General features: G+C 38.3%; 1 protein-coding gene across 4 annotated transcripts in view; it reads right to left on the bottom strand.

Moving 5' to 3' along the window:
- The window catches only part of LOC139950541 (membrane-associated guanylate kinase, WW and PDZ domain-containing protein 2-like), an 82,289-nt gene that overhangs the window by 19,566 nt on the left and 47,178 nt on the right, over positions 1-15,545 (bottom strand). For all 4 annotated transcript variants that reach the window (XM_071949282.1, XM_071949291.1, XM_071949307.1 and 1 more), the window contains exons 9-13: positions 15,041-15,232; positions 13,632-14,362; positions 13,322-13,487; positions 6,266-6,315; positions 1,210-1,309 (exon numbers count right to left, since the gene is read on the bottom strand). In XM_071949282.1, the coding sequence (XP_071805383.1) occupies positions 1,210-1,309; positions 6,266-6,315; positions 13,322-13,487; positions 13,632-14,362; positions 15,041-15,232 (1,239 nt within the window). The remainder of the gene's footprint in view (positions 1-1,209; positions 1,310-6,265; positions 6,316-13,321; positions 13,488-13,631; positions 14,363-15,040; positions 15,233-15,545) is intronic.

The following is a 15,545-nucleotide window of genomic DNA, read 5'->3' as shown; positions in this document are numbered from 1 at the left end:
TATTTTATGTCTCAAACTGGAAGTTATTTAACTTTTGTAGCCTTATAGAACAGATTGGTTTACTGGAAAGGGCAGATAGCTATTTCATGTGTCAAACTGGACGTAAATTAACTTAAACAGCAGTCTCACGGCCAATTTGGTCTCACGGCTGAGCAGTTCAGGCTCATGTTCAAGGCCAAATTTCATAAAGCTGGAGACGTCATTACTTACAAACTTGGTGCTTAGCAGAGACAAAAAAGTCAGATGAAATACAAACCCACGACCATTGCATTGCTAGAGCAGATGTCTTACCACTAGACCACTCAGCTAGCCCGTCAGCTAGAGGCAGTTCGAATCCCACGTGTAAGCAGTGGGTACCGCAACGATAATTTCGGTACCGACAGCTAAGTTTCGGTACCGACAGCTAAGTTACCCAGGTGAAATTTTCCCTGCGGGCTGTTCGCACTGGTGCTCAGATAATTCACCACCCAAAAAAGGGAACACGGCTGTATAGTGGAACAACATGACATGTTCAACACACATTGCAAACAGGTATTCACACTAGGCCTGGGCGTATTATTCGAATATCCGGTTAATGGCGAATAGGTTTTCCTATCCGTAACCGCGGATGCCTTTTTTTTCTTAACCGGATATCCGCATAGGGCGCGATTACCTATTTACAAACCGGATAATTCTGTAATTACAACCGAGTAACCGGATATTCTTTAATATCCGAATATCCGCGGACGACAACTGATATGAATGTTTTGTCTGAATTCTTATGAGACTTCTATTAAAAGACAGCATAAAACAGCATAAATTAAGTATTTAACTATGCTCACCTCCGTGAAGAGTTAAAACAATGACATTTCACACGTAATTTGTTCAAAGATTACAAAAGTTTTCCTTCACGTAGAGTCTATCACGATCAAAACAAAAAGCAAATCGCCATCTTTAAATTAGATCCGGTCATTTTTATGAATGAACCGAGTGACACTGTCTAAAACTAATATCAATCCGCCCATAAGATCTCATTCACAAACGAACAGCGCCCTCTAGTTTTTTTTTTTTTTTTTTTTTTAAATAGCGCCCTCTTGCGGCGAAAAAGCTATTCGAATATCCGGTTAATTTCGGATAGTTGGCCAGCGGTATCCGAATAACAAAATTTCACTATTCGCCCAGCACTAATTCACACCGTACCAAAGTACTTGAAGGGGTACATGTACATACCTTTCTGAGGTCCGTTACTCAACGGCCGATGGTTCCTGTCCGAGGTTCGATAGTCTCGTACTGGGTCCTCAATCTTATCCCTTGGTTCTGGCGTCTTGGGCTGTGCATAAAGAAACAACAAAGAGGAAACAAATAGTCATTATCTTGAGAAGATCAAAGAACATGAATCCTTTCTCGGACTACTGAGTGCTGGTGTCCGTTCGCGAATGCTGAGACCAAAGATGCGGTTTGCACCCGCTGTCACCTCCCACCCGCTGTCACCTCGCTACACATGTGGATGGATTTGACGTTCATGTGAAATATACTACGACAGTTTTTTGCTGTTTTCTCAGCAAGTAGACACTGTGTTCAGGTGAAACATTTACACGTGACTTGAATAGTAATATTCTTCAAAATTTTGTCTATAAAAAAAGCATCAAATTGACAAAAACCAATCTATAAATGACCACACCCTAGGCCACACCCTACCTTTAACTGGTGTTAGAATTGATCCATCCCATACCAACACATAACGGAGAAGAACAGCATTACCAAAAATTGCTGGCAAGTGTGCTGTAAAATAGTGCTTCAATGTCTGACCCTAACACAAAGGAATCTAAAAGTTCAGCTGATATCAGTCCAAGCGTTCTTTGTGGATAATGTTTATCATGTACTTTTTTAATCCTGCCAAGGTGTTGTGTTACCCCCGCTGAGATAAACAAAAATACAGACAGGCCACGAACTGGCAATTGGAACAAAGAGTTTCCATCCCCAAGAAGTGAGAAGAATCCATCAGATAAACAAAAACACCGATGGAAAATGGAGCTGAGGACGGAGAGATAAACACTGGTTTGGATTTATGAGAGGGTTGGGATCGAGTTTCAGGTTGGAGTTGCGTGGGTAGGCTTGAGATACATGTACTACTGGATGCCACTGGTGATCTTTGATCCGAACCCCATTAACTGATGGCAGGCCAGGCAAACAAACACGATTCGATCAGACAGATATTTTGTATGACTCAGTTATTCCCTACAAGAATCAGGCCTGGAATTTCATCTTTACAAGGGCCATTTTCATTTTGCAAAGGGCACTTTTATTGGAAAATGTTAAAGTCTGAGGGGAACCTAAGTCACTGTGGTCAAGCGGTTAGACTGCAGGACTTGCAATCACAAGGTTGTGGGTTCGAATTCCCCAGCTAATCGCTGATTTCACAATGAATAGAATCAATATTGTCGTCTAGTTACTGAATCACAATTTCTTGATTTGTGCAATTCATAATCATAGACGTTAAACCAATGTTTGTATGAGAGAGATTGGTTGTTGCCAGCTTGGCATTTATAACCCCTGGTGGGAGTTTGCCGAGTTCCCTTGACAGGAAGATCATCTAAACAAACAAACAAACAAACAAACAAACAACAAACTTTTGAAGGGGCACCAAGGCCACGACAAGGGGCAACGGAGGTCATTATTGCTTTTGCGTGTAGTCCATCCACTATGTGTATGTGACTTAATGGTAGGCTTTGAACTTGCTCTTGAAGGGAAATTGCAATTTTTATCTGTTAAAGAGCACTTCTCTATGAGGAAAACTGGAGAAAACAAAAAAAATCGGGCTCAACTTCTTTTCTTTTTTATCAAAAAAAATATTGACTCTGTAACTTTCTTCCACTTCCAGTTTGGTTTTTAAGAGCTCTTCTCAAAATGTCAAGTCACAAAGCATTTTTCAACAGCTACACAGTTTAGATCTCACAGCATGATCACCATGAAAAGGGGATGTCTTTTCAGCAGCTGGGTATACATTAAACCAAGACGCTGCTATGCTGTGAGCTTAAATAAATTACTACATGTAGTTTCTGGGTCATTCTATTATTATAAGAATACGGTGCTCCATTTTTGTGACCTACAAAAGTCTTGCAAATGTTATCCTTCCCAAGAATTGTTGGTTTGTTTGTTTGTTTGTTTGTTTGTTTGTTTGTTTGTTTGTTTGTTTGTTTGTTTGTTTGTTTGTTTGTTTTCAATTAAGATAGCTCTATTCTCTAGAATAATTTATTTAACTTTTTTTAACTACTGTTTACAACTAGTACATGTATGCCTGGCCCAAATTTTGTCGAAAGACTGTATTTTTGAAAAATGTTTATTCTGAAAGAATCTTGACAAATTCATGTAACATTTGTTTGGCTGTTGGACTAGAGATAATGTCAGGATCCAGACAATAATTAATTGATGTTTTTTAAGGAACTACTTATCATAGGTGAACTACTTCATGCAACCTTAAAGGCACTGGACACCTTTGGTTGTCGTGAAAGACCAGTCTTCTCACTCGGTATATCTCAACATACATGTATGCACAAAATAACAAACCTGTGAAATTTTGAACTCAATTGGTAGTCCAAGTTGCGAGATAATAATGAAAGAAAAACACCCTTGTCACATGAAGTTGTGTGCTTTCAGATGCTTGATTTCGGGACCTCAAAATCTAATTCTGAGGTCTCGAAATCAAATTCGTGGAAAATTACTTCAGGGGGAGCCATTTGTCACAATGTTTTATTCTATCAACAGCTCTCCATTACTCATTACAAAGTAAGCTTTTAGCAAAACAATTTTTTTTTGTGGTAATTACCAATAGTATCCACTGCCTTTACAACTTTCTTATCTATAAAACAGCTATACTACAGGCTGGATGCTTTGATTGCTTCAGACAGTAGACTTGACAGCCCCGTACCTATGCTACCATGCTGAGTTAATCTTCAAGTGTCACATTGAATTCCAGCCTTGGTGTTCAATTTACAACTGAGACACTTTCTTTGGATAATTCCACCACTTTTCTCTAGACAAGAATTATGATGAGAGAATTGACCTTATTTCCTGATCTTTGACAGGTGTTGCTCAATTGTTGTAATTGAGTACAAATCCAATGACATAGTTAGTTCCAAAAATATAAAAATATATCATTGTTTGAGATTCTCTCAATTAGTGAAGACAATAAACCTTTTCTTTCCATTCTTTCCTACCTTAAGTTTTGAAGCAATGAAATAATTCAACAAATAAAACGTGTTTTCGTCCCTACCGACCCTAATTTTTTGGCCAGTGTAATAAGAAACACACATAGTTTTGTTTGGCCCTATCAACAGCTCTCCATTGCTTGGTACCAAGTAAGCTTTCACGCCAACAAATCATTGAAATAGTATCCAGTGCCTTTAAAGGATTCGGGTACTTTTTCAAAATGTCCACAGATTTACATTAAACTTACAGGGTTTGAAGATAATGATATGGGAAAGCTTCCCTTCAAATATTACGTACTAAGGTTGTGTAGTTTTTGAGAAATGAGTCACAAAATAATTTTGGTCTCATGAGACCAAAACTATTTTAGCATGTAAAATCCCCTTAACCAGTTATGATATTATACCAAAACCATAGCATAACCGGATAATACGTTTTTACATGCTAAAACTGAGACAAAAATTATTACTTTTATTCATTTCTCAAAAACTACAGCACCTCAGTAAGTACAATTTCAAGGGAAGCTTTCTACTATCATAATTGATACCAATGTTGAGACCAATTCAGAACTGACTCCGCGGCAGTACAGTTATTACGATCCTATAAGCTAAAGTAGTAGTCCAGTCTAATGTCTATACCATCCGCCCTGGTAAGTAATAGTTATAAAAAACAGGACAGTTCTTTTCAGAACTGAGAAGTCTCCCGAACCTCCGATTCTCTACTCCCGGCAGTAGAATAAAGCAAGACAGTTCCCTAAGAACGACTCTACCTGGCAAGTAGATACACACATGGTGTTACCGCAAACCAAATATACATTGATACCCCACCATGCAATGCCTCAAATCCTATATACTATCATAATCTTCAAACTGTGTAAGTTTAATGTAAATCTGTGGACATTGTGTTTTTTGTTAGTAAAAAGTACATTACCCTTTAAGGCAACAGCCTCAGAGAGCCTAGTTACCTTGAAGAGACCAATATCTTGATGGCTTTTTTTGTCTAGACTGAACAAATAAAAACATTTTATGATCAAGTTGGGAGGTGCTGAAATTGAAATGTCACTGATTACGTGGGTGATTCAATTTTGATTTCTTCCTAAACCAACCTCTCTGAAAAGCAATTACAGAATAACTCCAAGATTGACCCAGATTATTTTGTATTGTACCATGCCATGTGGCAGAGGGTATTCCCCCCCCCCCCCCCCCCCCCCCGCAAATAAAACAAAAAAATACAAAAAAAACTTTAACAGACTCTTTTCCTTTGGAATGAAATACCCTGACTTTCTAGTACAGCAATAAACCATGCATAAATCATTCTCAGATGCAAATGTTTTGCGGTGGAATATTTATCGAACCACCGCAGCCTTGCAAACGGACACCGACCCTCGGAAATCCGAGAGAAAAAAATTAAGATAGCAAAAATTATTGAAACCACATTAACTCCAAGGAAATCCTTCCTCGAAATAGTTTATACTATCACCAGTTGCATTGCTTCTCACCAAGTAAGTTTTTTCTGTCATTCATTTTTGAAGTATTTATGTCACTCATTTTTGAAATATTTGCCAATCTATGACCCTACCTTTTAAAATCCACCCAACAGATTACTTTCAACAATCTGTGGTTTATGAGTGTTCAAATGTAACTTGTTACAGGAAGAAAATAAAATAAAAATTCCAGAAATACTATAATACAGGCATGAATTTGGTTCTTGGTAAAAAGTTGAAATATTTTATAAGGTGTCCAACATGGTAAAGGGTTTTATAAAGTTTCCTGATTTAATCAAATATTCTACTAATTTTTCTGAGAGTAACAACATCGGAAACCAGATTGAAGTAGGAAAAGTATCAAGCCTGCTGATCGTGACTGACAACAAGTTCTGACCCATGACCATTGATGAATTATGTCCAACAAACTTGAGCTAAAACAGTTGGGTTTTTGTTTGTTTTTATCAACTATCTGCAATACTGATTTAATTTGTAAACCAGCTGTTTCTAAATGTGGTTTGGGCTGTTTTTTTTAAATGGCCTTATTTCATGCCAAACTCACTTCTTGACACACCCAGAGAAGAAAAAGGTACTCACCGTCTTGACTTGCTTGATCTTGCTCAGACTGCGCACCGGCTTCAACATTCCTGCCAAGAATTTAGGATCCAATTTAATATTAGCCATAATAGTATGTCAAATCGTCCAGCTTCTAATATGATTTAGAAGTTATAATAAGACCAGGTATCAAATCACTGCATAGCGAGGTCGTTGAAGGCAACCCTTAACAGTCAAGATGGGGTTAAATGTTAAGGCCATCCTGGAGAGTGGGTTGTTTGTACCCATGGGTGATGTCGACCAAAAGGGGAACATGTAAGGGGGTGAGTAGTGACTGGGATCTGGGTGCCCTACAGGGGTCCCCACTGGTTGTGATGTGGGATCAAGGGCTTTACGGTGATTGAAAAACCATCACTGGTGTCAGAGCTCCGTGTCTCAAGGAATAGAAGACCTTGCTTCGGAGTGACGCTGAAGTGGTGTAAATAATGTACTGGCACACGCTGACAACAACATGTTTTGGCCGCGATGGTATAAAATCTTGTTTGGCACTTGAAACTTATCTCTGGAGAAGTTTGATAAGAGTTGCGTCCGGTTCTGTGGTGTTTTATAACACTCTTTATCTGAATATGAAAAATGTCGGGGATCGAAATGCTGATCAATTTTTTAAATATTATCTTTAAAGTCTCTCCGATTATGAGCAGGGAAAATGTAGTATGCCTACTGCCACTTCCCCTCCCCCAGGGAACAGGAAGAACACAAAAGTTACAACTAGATAAAACATCCCGTTTCTCATATTACTAACAACCATCATCTTCATCAAAACGTAAATCAAAACCAATTCTACAAGTTAAGTAGTCAAATCAATACTTCTTTGTTCAAAACAACTTTGTTATTTACCAAGTCGGTTTCACTTGTGCTTTATTACTTTTAATCCAAACTGGTTACATGATATTTCATAGAGCAATGCATTAAAAAGATTATTACTATCTGCCTTAACACAAGCAAAATAATACATGTAAGGCCTATCCTTTGGGATTACGTCCCAGAGAGACATGTTCCATTTCCTTGTAAGTTGTAGGCCTGTAGCTATTTTGCAGTTTTGGTTCATTTTATGATTTGACAAAATGAGATTTATGAAACTTAGGAGCCAGTTCATTATTCAAATAATAGCATGTGTCGTGTGGTTGCCGAGCAGTCAAGAGCACCGAACTCAAGCTCTAGTGCATCTGATCAGCAGAGTGAGGGTTCAATCCCAGTCTTGTCCCTGAGTGAGGCACTTGTGCTGTATAAAATATGATATAAATATTATAATCTAATTTTCCTTTTTTTTTTTTTTTCTTTTTTTTTAAAGGATCACGTTGCCTTGGATCGGTCGAGTTGGTCTTTGAAAAGCGTTTGTAATTTTTGTTATAAAATACATTATGGTTAAACAGATGTTTTAAAGGTAGAATACAATGATACACACATTTGCCTCAAAGTTGCGTGGTTTTCCTTAACTTTGAGAACTAACCCGGTCGGCCATTTATGGGAGTCAAAATTAAATGGCGTGTTTGTCGACAAGGTAAAAGGAAAACCACACAGTTTCGAGTGATACTTGTGTGGATCATTATACTCTACTTTTAAAATATCTTTCCAACCATATGCATTTTATAACAATCGGTTACAAACACTTTTCAAAGACCAACTTGTCCGATCAAAGGCAACGAGTTCCATTAATATCAAATGAATCAGACAAGTGTTTAGTTTTAGATGAATTCTCAGCTACTGTTTGCCTTTGCCTCAAAAAAATCAGTAAAACCTTGGTGTAAATAAAATACACTTCAAACTGTGTCCTAACAGAGAAACATCTTTTTTGGTTGTCAGTAGTCACTAAATGCATTCTATAAACATTTTGCATGATTGATAACAACTTTAACCTCTTGTTTCCTTTTCGTTGACAGGAGTGAGAAACAAAAATGAAATGATTAAACCCAAAGGAATGATTAACAACAGCCCAAGTAAATTTTCTTAAGGTCATCCAATCGATGTTATGGACCTCCATGGCCAAATATCAAGCAGAGTCAGTGGTTATTAATTCAGGAATATGGAGGTCAAAAGGGTGGGTCATGATCAACACTTTACCTTCTCATTTATTTATTTTTTAATTTATTTATTCTTTCAGGCTTAAAAACACCAAAAGCAAAGCAACAAAAACAGAAAAATGTAGGATTTAAGGAAAACAATGAGAGACATAACAAGTCAAACAGAAAAAGCAAACAGAAGCCCAAACAGATGCCCAAAAGCGAACCAAATCACTATCCAAAGGGGCAATGCTTTTAGGTATATAAATAAGACATAAAAAATAAGTAATCAAAAGGGAACATTTTAGAAATAAAGATGGCCAATTAAAAAAACTTGGCAAAAGGAGGGTTTAAAACCTTCTTGATTTGATTTGTCAGATTTTTCCCTGTGATAGGGCGATATCATCCATGAAACTGCTCCCACAACACTTCTTATGGGGTGGTGGGCAACATGTTTTGAGAACAAATTGTGGATGATAGCGCTTTCTCACAAGGAAAAATGTGACAATTTAAACCGCAAGAGTCTTGCACCATCATGCTTGCGCACCAAGACTACACCGAACAAGACCAAGACTCAGACAAAACTTGAGGTTTTTTTCTTCTGTCTTCAGGTACAGCAAACCTAACACATCAAGACAGTTTTTCAATTCTGCAGCAACTATTTACATATGAGGGTCACGGTGCAAAGAAGAGAGACAACAGCTGAGTTTATAAAACTTGTACTTTCAGTTTTCTATTATTGCTGATCAGCTGAAAAGTTGCATGCCTGGAATTTAACACGATTAACTTAATAAGCATCCAGCAGCTTTTTGCGTCTTCTTGTTAAATATTTTCTCTCTTTTCTTACTTTTTTTTCTATTGTGCAAATTTGTTTTGTTCTTATTCGGTTTGTTTTATACACAATATTGATCCCAGATATTGATGAGTATTCCCAACTAAACATGTATCTTTCGGAGACAGGGCAGCTAATTAAAATCCAAGCATTCCTACATGGCACGTGCATGGGATGGCTACTGTAGACTGGCATACTTGCACCATTGACAGGTGGTGACAAGTGAGTCAAGGTTGATTTTAGCCTTAACCTTTCACAGCCATCTACATGTACAAATAGGCACTCTACTTTATTGGTTAGTGACCTTTCACTTTCAGAAAAAAAAAATGTGTAGTAAACAAGCATTCATTTGTGAAAGTGGAAAGTAGCAGATTTTGCTAAACAGTTTTATAAAATTGGCCAAACGTCCCAAATTAAAAGCAAAATTCACAGGGTTTGCCCATAATTTGTTGAGTGACTGGCCCGTGTGACCAGTTAAGCGCAGCTTGTAATTTCACTTGACAGCTTGTCCATTGGCAGTGGTTTTACACATAGCTTTTGGAAGCAATGAACTAGCAAGACCACTTGGACATAATTCTGGCATTTGGCCAGAGAACCACTGTTAAAGAAGTGCGGAACACTGAATGAATCATGGAGCAAAGTGTACAAGTACTGCAGTAATGGCTTGTTTTCGACTGAATACAACCACAAAGATTTCAACAACACTGACAAGAATTCCTTTGAGACACAAAGTTGCATACCGAATCCCTCACAACAACCTAACCTGGTTTTAGAATCTAAAGTGGCCTATAAATACCATTTGATTAGCTTCACAGCAATCTTTATATGAATCCCACATGCAGCCATTCAGCTGATAGTTACCAAGTCAACCCAAGCAGATTGATCTCTTCGCATACCAGCGCTATGACAGAATCACAAAATAATCTGACCTTCAGCTTCACCCCCTCAGCCCCATCCCCTCAGCCCCCCCTCAGCCCCCCCCCCTCCACAATATCACCACTACCAATCTGAAGTGCAGGCTCATTATCAACAAGACATGTCTGAGGAATTGCTGTGGGGTTTAAGGTGAACCACAGAAGTAAAATGACCGAGGACACCCTCTGCGGTTGCATGGTGAACAAGTAAAGAGTAAAGCACCTGATTTGAACCACCAGTTCTTTTCAGAGCCACCATGACCACTGGAGATCTCGTTACATGGTGTTACAATGTTTCATGTATCACAAACCTTACTTGATGTTAATTTTGTCCAAGACTAAAACTAGTATAAGATGACATTTCATACAGTCTAACATATTGAGAATGCACAACGTCAGAGTTAAATCGACAATAAAGATGCAAACATCCTGACCAATCTTGTTCATCAGCCAAATACATGTACACATCTATATGTGTTAAGAACAAATTTGCAGATTAAAGGCCTATTTGTCATTATCCGTGTCATATTCAAAAGATTTTGTATGTTTTTCATTTTGAAAAACCCTTGTCACTCAAAATTCATTCAGAGAAAAAATGTTTTCAAAAAATATATATTCATGTACATCTTTTGGGGAAAATCGGGCCATTAAATGAAAAAACCTATTGTAAACATACATGCTCTGGAAACCTTCTAGGCAAAAATGCCAGATCAAAAACTTCCGAACAACTACTTCTTTCTTACCTGACATATCAACAGCAAAATACACCTTTAAAGAGCTTCTCCCAAATATTTCAACATCATAACGCCAACTAAACTATTCCACGACCAAATTGTTCCGATCAGACATGAGTTTTTAAATGAAACTCATACTTTGTCATCGTAGTTCCTCAATTGTTCATACTATATTAACATCTACTACGAGCTATTGTTAAAGACGACATATTTTCTTTTCTCCGCTCAGAAAGGGGGAGGAATTTCGCCTCAATATTTGTTTCACAAAAGCAGTGGGTTGTTCAATGGGCTAAGGTCAACAAATTCCAATTAAAATACAAAAGACCATGAATTCTGTTCTGGTTTGGTGGATGACTTTCCCCTTAAGTCCAAGCACACTTTCCAAGGTTCCCCTTTCAGACAATAATAGAGGAAGCTAACAAAAGCTGTCTGTTAGTACAGATAACGTAGAGTATTGGAATGCTGGTATAAATTGGAGTACTTCTGATACGCTGACTTTTCCTTGAATCATGGTAGTGGTATGTTGGAAACACTAGATTTCTTCTGCTGCATGATTACGCTCAATGAATCACACAATACTATCTTTGAATAATGTAAAATTAGTCAATGTACATGAATGTTCGTAAAATTGGGGTTCCCAAAACACTCCATTATATTGGATCACCAAAATGGAATGCTGGAAAAGCTTTTTTTTTTTTTTTTTTTTTTTTTCAACATTTCTTAAAATTGTTTTATAATTTATTCATTCATAAATTCATTGCTTATTTAATTCCAGGAGCTTGAAAGAATTATTTACTCCAAGCTTACAATTGAAGATATATTTTAAGCATGTAAGGAAACCATACAAAAACAGAATCAGTCTGTGTATTTTAGTTTGAATTTGTTTGATTTAAGGGAACTCTCAGTTTCAAATTTCCTTGCATCAAAATTCAGACAACCTGTTTGTTTGTTTTCTTGTGATAATGGCAAAACATATAATAATAAAAAATTATATTAAAAAATTAAAAAGTTTTAAACAAATCCCAGTTTCTTTTCTTGCTCTCATGCGGTAAAAAAAATCTGTAAATTTACACTGACTTTTGCCCCAACAAACCAAGGCAACCAACCATCCACAGGACGTCATAAACCAAAAGGAAAAACACTGCAAAATAAAAAACTGTAGGCCCTATTTCTGATAATCTAACCAGGTGTCAAAAGCAATCAGGGTCTTGGTATAACAGATGGGACTGCAGGTCAGAGGTCATAAAAGAAAAGAACCCTCAGTTGTAGTCTCCAAGTTAACAAGACTAATTCATCTGGCATTGTGTGAAGAGTTATTCAATGATAATCACATGTTGGAGCTTGGAATGCCTGAACAAAGCGTCTGCATCAAGGCTACTATCCTTGACAGATGACGAAAAAAGGGGGGTTTATTTGGTAGTCGAGTTCAAGAGTGCACGGTATGAACTCTTTCAAATGTGGGACTGTCTGTCCTTTTGCTGATAGAGTTTAAAAATACACAAGTAATGAACTCACTGCAATGTAGGTCTAGGCTGCTTGACTCTTTTATTAAATAAATGATCAATCAAGAGTTTGTATTCAAGGTTCGACTGGCCAAGCACTTCATGTCGTGACATTTTAACAGACTTTAATTTGAATACAGCATCAGTTAATGTATGTAACGTACTACAAAGTTGCAACCCTACGTAATTAAGCAGTTATGGAACCTACAAAGATAAGTCTTTGCTGACAAAAACAGCTGAAACAAGGCTCTAAGTTTTAGGAGAATTAATGGTATTGATACTTTTTGGTAATATTAAATTTTGGAGAGCAAAGAAAATTGACTAGGACGAGATTTGAACCTTTGTCCATATTAGTTAGGGGGGGGGGCAGTCAGAAGATAAGACCCTATTTTGCCCAATAGGTGGGATCACACCCGGGGTTACTAGACTTCTTGTCTTGAAACCAAGGATGCCTTATAAGTGACTTTAATCACTGTAGCTCGCTAGCCTGGGGAGACCTGTCAACAAGGGTGCTTGCAATGTGAACCAGAAACAAGCAGATGCACTACCAATCTACACGGGATCTACTATAAAGAATCTTACTCGAGGACACAAGCACCTCCGCTGGGACTCGAACCCACACTCTGCTGATAAGATGCAGCCCATGCTATAGACCGCTCTGCCATGATACTGGGCAGTGAGAAGATCAGCAATTTAAGAAGATGCAACCTTTTCTTTTAAATATAAAGTAATAAACCTCAGTCAACAGAAACTTACTACATATATTACTATTTATATTTCCATTTTTGATCATCTGAAATTGACTTATAGACACCCAGTCGGTTTTCCTTGTCAGACATGATAATTTAGTCCTTGGAAAAAAAGTAGGAACAATTTATTGAAAACAAGGGCTGACATACATGTATGCTTAAGTAGATTTTTCAGGCCTCAATACTAAAAACAAATTCTGATTTATCCAAGGGCAAAACATTTGGAAAACAGAAAGAATATTATGCCTGCCTTGAGGATTAATACTTGATAATACAAAAATAACACCGATATAATAAATGAACTCACCTCCACGTTGTACAACGATAGTCAACTCAGTACCCAGAGGGCAGCCTTTCAGGATGTTTACCACCTGGTTATGAGGTAGATCTCTTATGTATTCATCATTGATTTCAACCAGAATGTCGCCCTCTCTCAACATCTTACATCGCTCAGGAACTAAGATCTGCTTCACCTGAGAGAGAAAAAGAAACACTTGTTGATTAGTCTGTCTTATTCACTGAGTAATTAATTGTTCTCCCTCTGCCACATATTGGGCATGGTACATGTATACTGTATGGGAATTGGGTTTTCATTGTTAAAGACAATTACAATTTACCTTCTGGCCATACGGACTGTCAGCAACGGTAAATCCAAACCCTTGATTTCCCTTGAAGAATTTGATGGAGTGAATTTCAGGTTGCGTGCTTGAGGGTGACTCGCTGGGCTGCTCGCTCGACAGGCTCCCTCTGTTGTTCACCTGATTGGGCAACGGCAAGGAATTCGGTTTGATATTGAGCGACAACGTCGGCGTCTTGGCGCGCGGCGACGCCGAGACCTCCATCTCGTTGGGCTTCGGTGACGAGAGGTCCGGAAGGGACTTGACGTGCGTCTCCCGGGAGAGGTTAGAGTCCCCGTTTCTGTGGTGATGCCGGTGGTTGTGACCGGAGGAGATTTTCGGTGGGGGTGGTGTGTCGTGGCTGTCATGATGCAGGGACCTCGGGGACGTCTGGCTTGCATTCGTGTCCTTGTAACTGGGCGGGCCAATGTTATTGTGAATCTTATCCATTGGTGGGGCACTGTTGTGCTTCCGGAAAGCAGACGACGACGGCGTGCCGGGAATCTTCACCCCTGGCAGGTTGGAAGTTGGTGAGATTGCATAGGACGTGACAATGTGCGTGTTGGGGTCGTCGGGGTCAAACGGTAACGGATAACCGCGGCATACTTCGAGTTCAACGTGTTCCCCCGGCATGATAGCCTGGAATAAGATCACTACTTGTTGATGGGTGTAGCCTAAGACTTTGACAGGCTGAGGAAGGGCTTGGCTCTTGATGAACACAAGAACATCACCTTTACATAAAAGAAAATGACATTTCCAAGCAATGTTAAAAAACTGCATTCCAATCATAACCAATCTATGACCCTACTTTTAACATCGTCTTTAAAGGCACTTGACATGTTTGGTAAATGTCAAAGACCAGTATTTTCACTTGGGGTATCCCACCATATGCATAAAATAACCAACCTGTGATAATTTGGGCTCAACTAGTCATCAAAGTTTCAAGAAAATAATGGGTAGGATTTGAAACTTTGCATGGTGGAGATAAGATATAAAAGAGTTTGCGGTAACACCATGTAATAACAATCTCTAAATGAGTTTGGGTGGTTCTGAAAAGAGCCGTTGGGTTAACTCGACGTTTCGATCAGTATGCTCTGATCGTCTTCTGGAGAAAAGAAAATAATGAAGAAGAAAAAACACCCTTGTTCCAAAAACATTTGTGTGCCTTCAGATGCATAATGAAAGACTTTATTATTTGAGTGAGAAATAACTTCTTTCTCAAAAATGAGTTACTTCAGCTGCTTCTCACAATGTTTTGTTCTATTAACAACTCTCCATTGCTTGTTACCAAGTAAGTTGTTATGCTACAACTGTTTTGAGTAATTACCAATAGTGTCCAGTGCCTTTAAGGGCATATACTTAGCACATGTTAAGCTCCCTCATGGTTTCATTTATTTTCCTGAAATCACCTGTTTTGAGAACTCCATCTGCGTGGGCAGGGCCACTAGGCACAACACTCTTAATCTGCAGGAACTCTTCACTGTCGTCTCCGCCCACGATGGTGAAACCGAATCCCCGGTTGCTCTTATTCAAGATGGTCTTAATCATTTCCCCATCCAACTTGCTGGGGTCGTTGGTGAACATGGCGCGCCACTCGGCATCTGCAAAATTTAAAAAGCAATTATCAGATCACCTCGATTTTTGACAGGAGAAAAGTCCCACCCGAGTTATATGCCTGTGGGTTTTTTCTCAGAACTCTGGAAAGTACTGAGTATTAATTGCTTACACACATCTGTGTAAGGGTAAAACCAAAATTAATACTCTCCATTCCTAATGCAAATTGGGAAAAAACATTTTTTCATGAATTCTTTATTTCCGAGACTGTACAAAATTTGTATTTTTTTAATAACACAGTAAAGGTGACTTAGAGTATATTATTTTAAAGTCACCTGGAAATAGAATTTTTTTTCTTTC

This window comes from Asterias amurensis, chromosome 2 (genome assembly GCF_032118995.1).
Source record: "Asterias amurensis chromosome 2, ASM3211899v1".
Classification (NCBI taxonomy): domain Eukaryota; kingdom Metazoa; phylum Echinodermata; class Asteroidea; order Forcipulatida; family Asteriidae; genus Asterias; species Asterias amurensis.
Note: the sequence above shows the minus strand (reverse complement) of the source record. Positions and strands in the feature narration are given on the sequence as shown.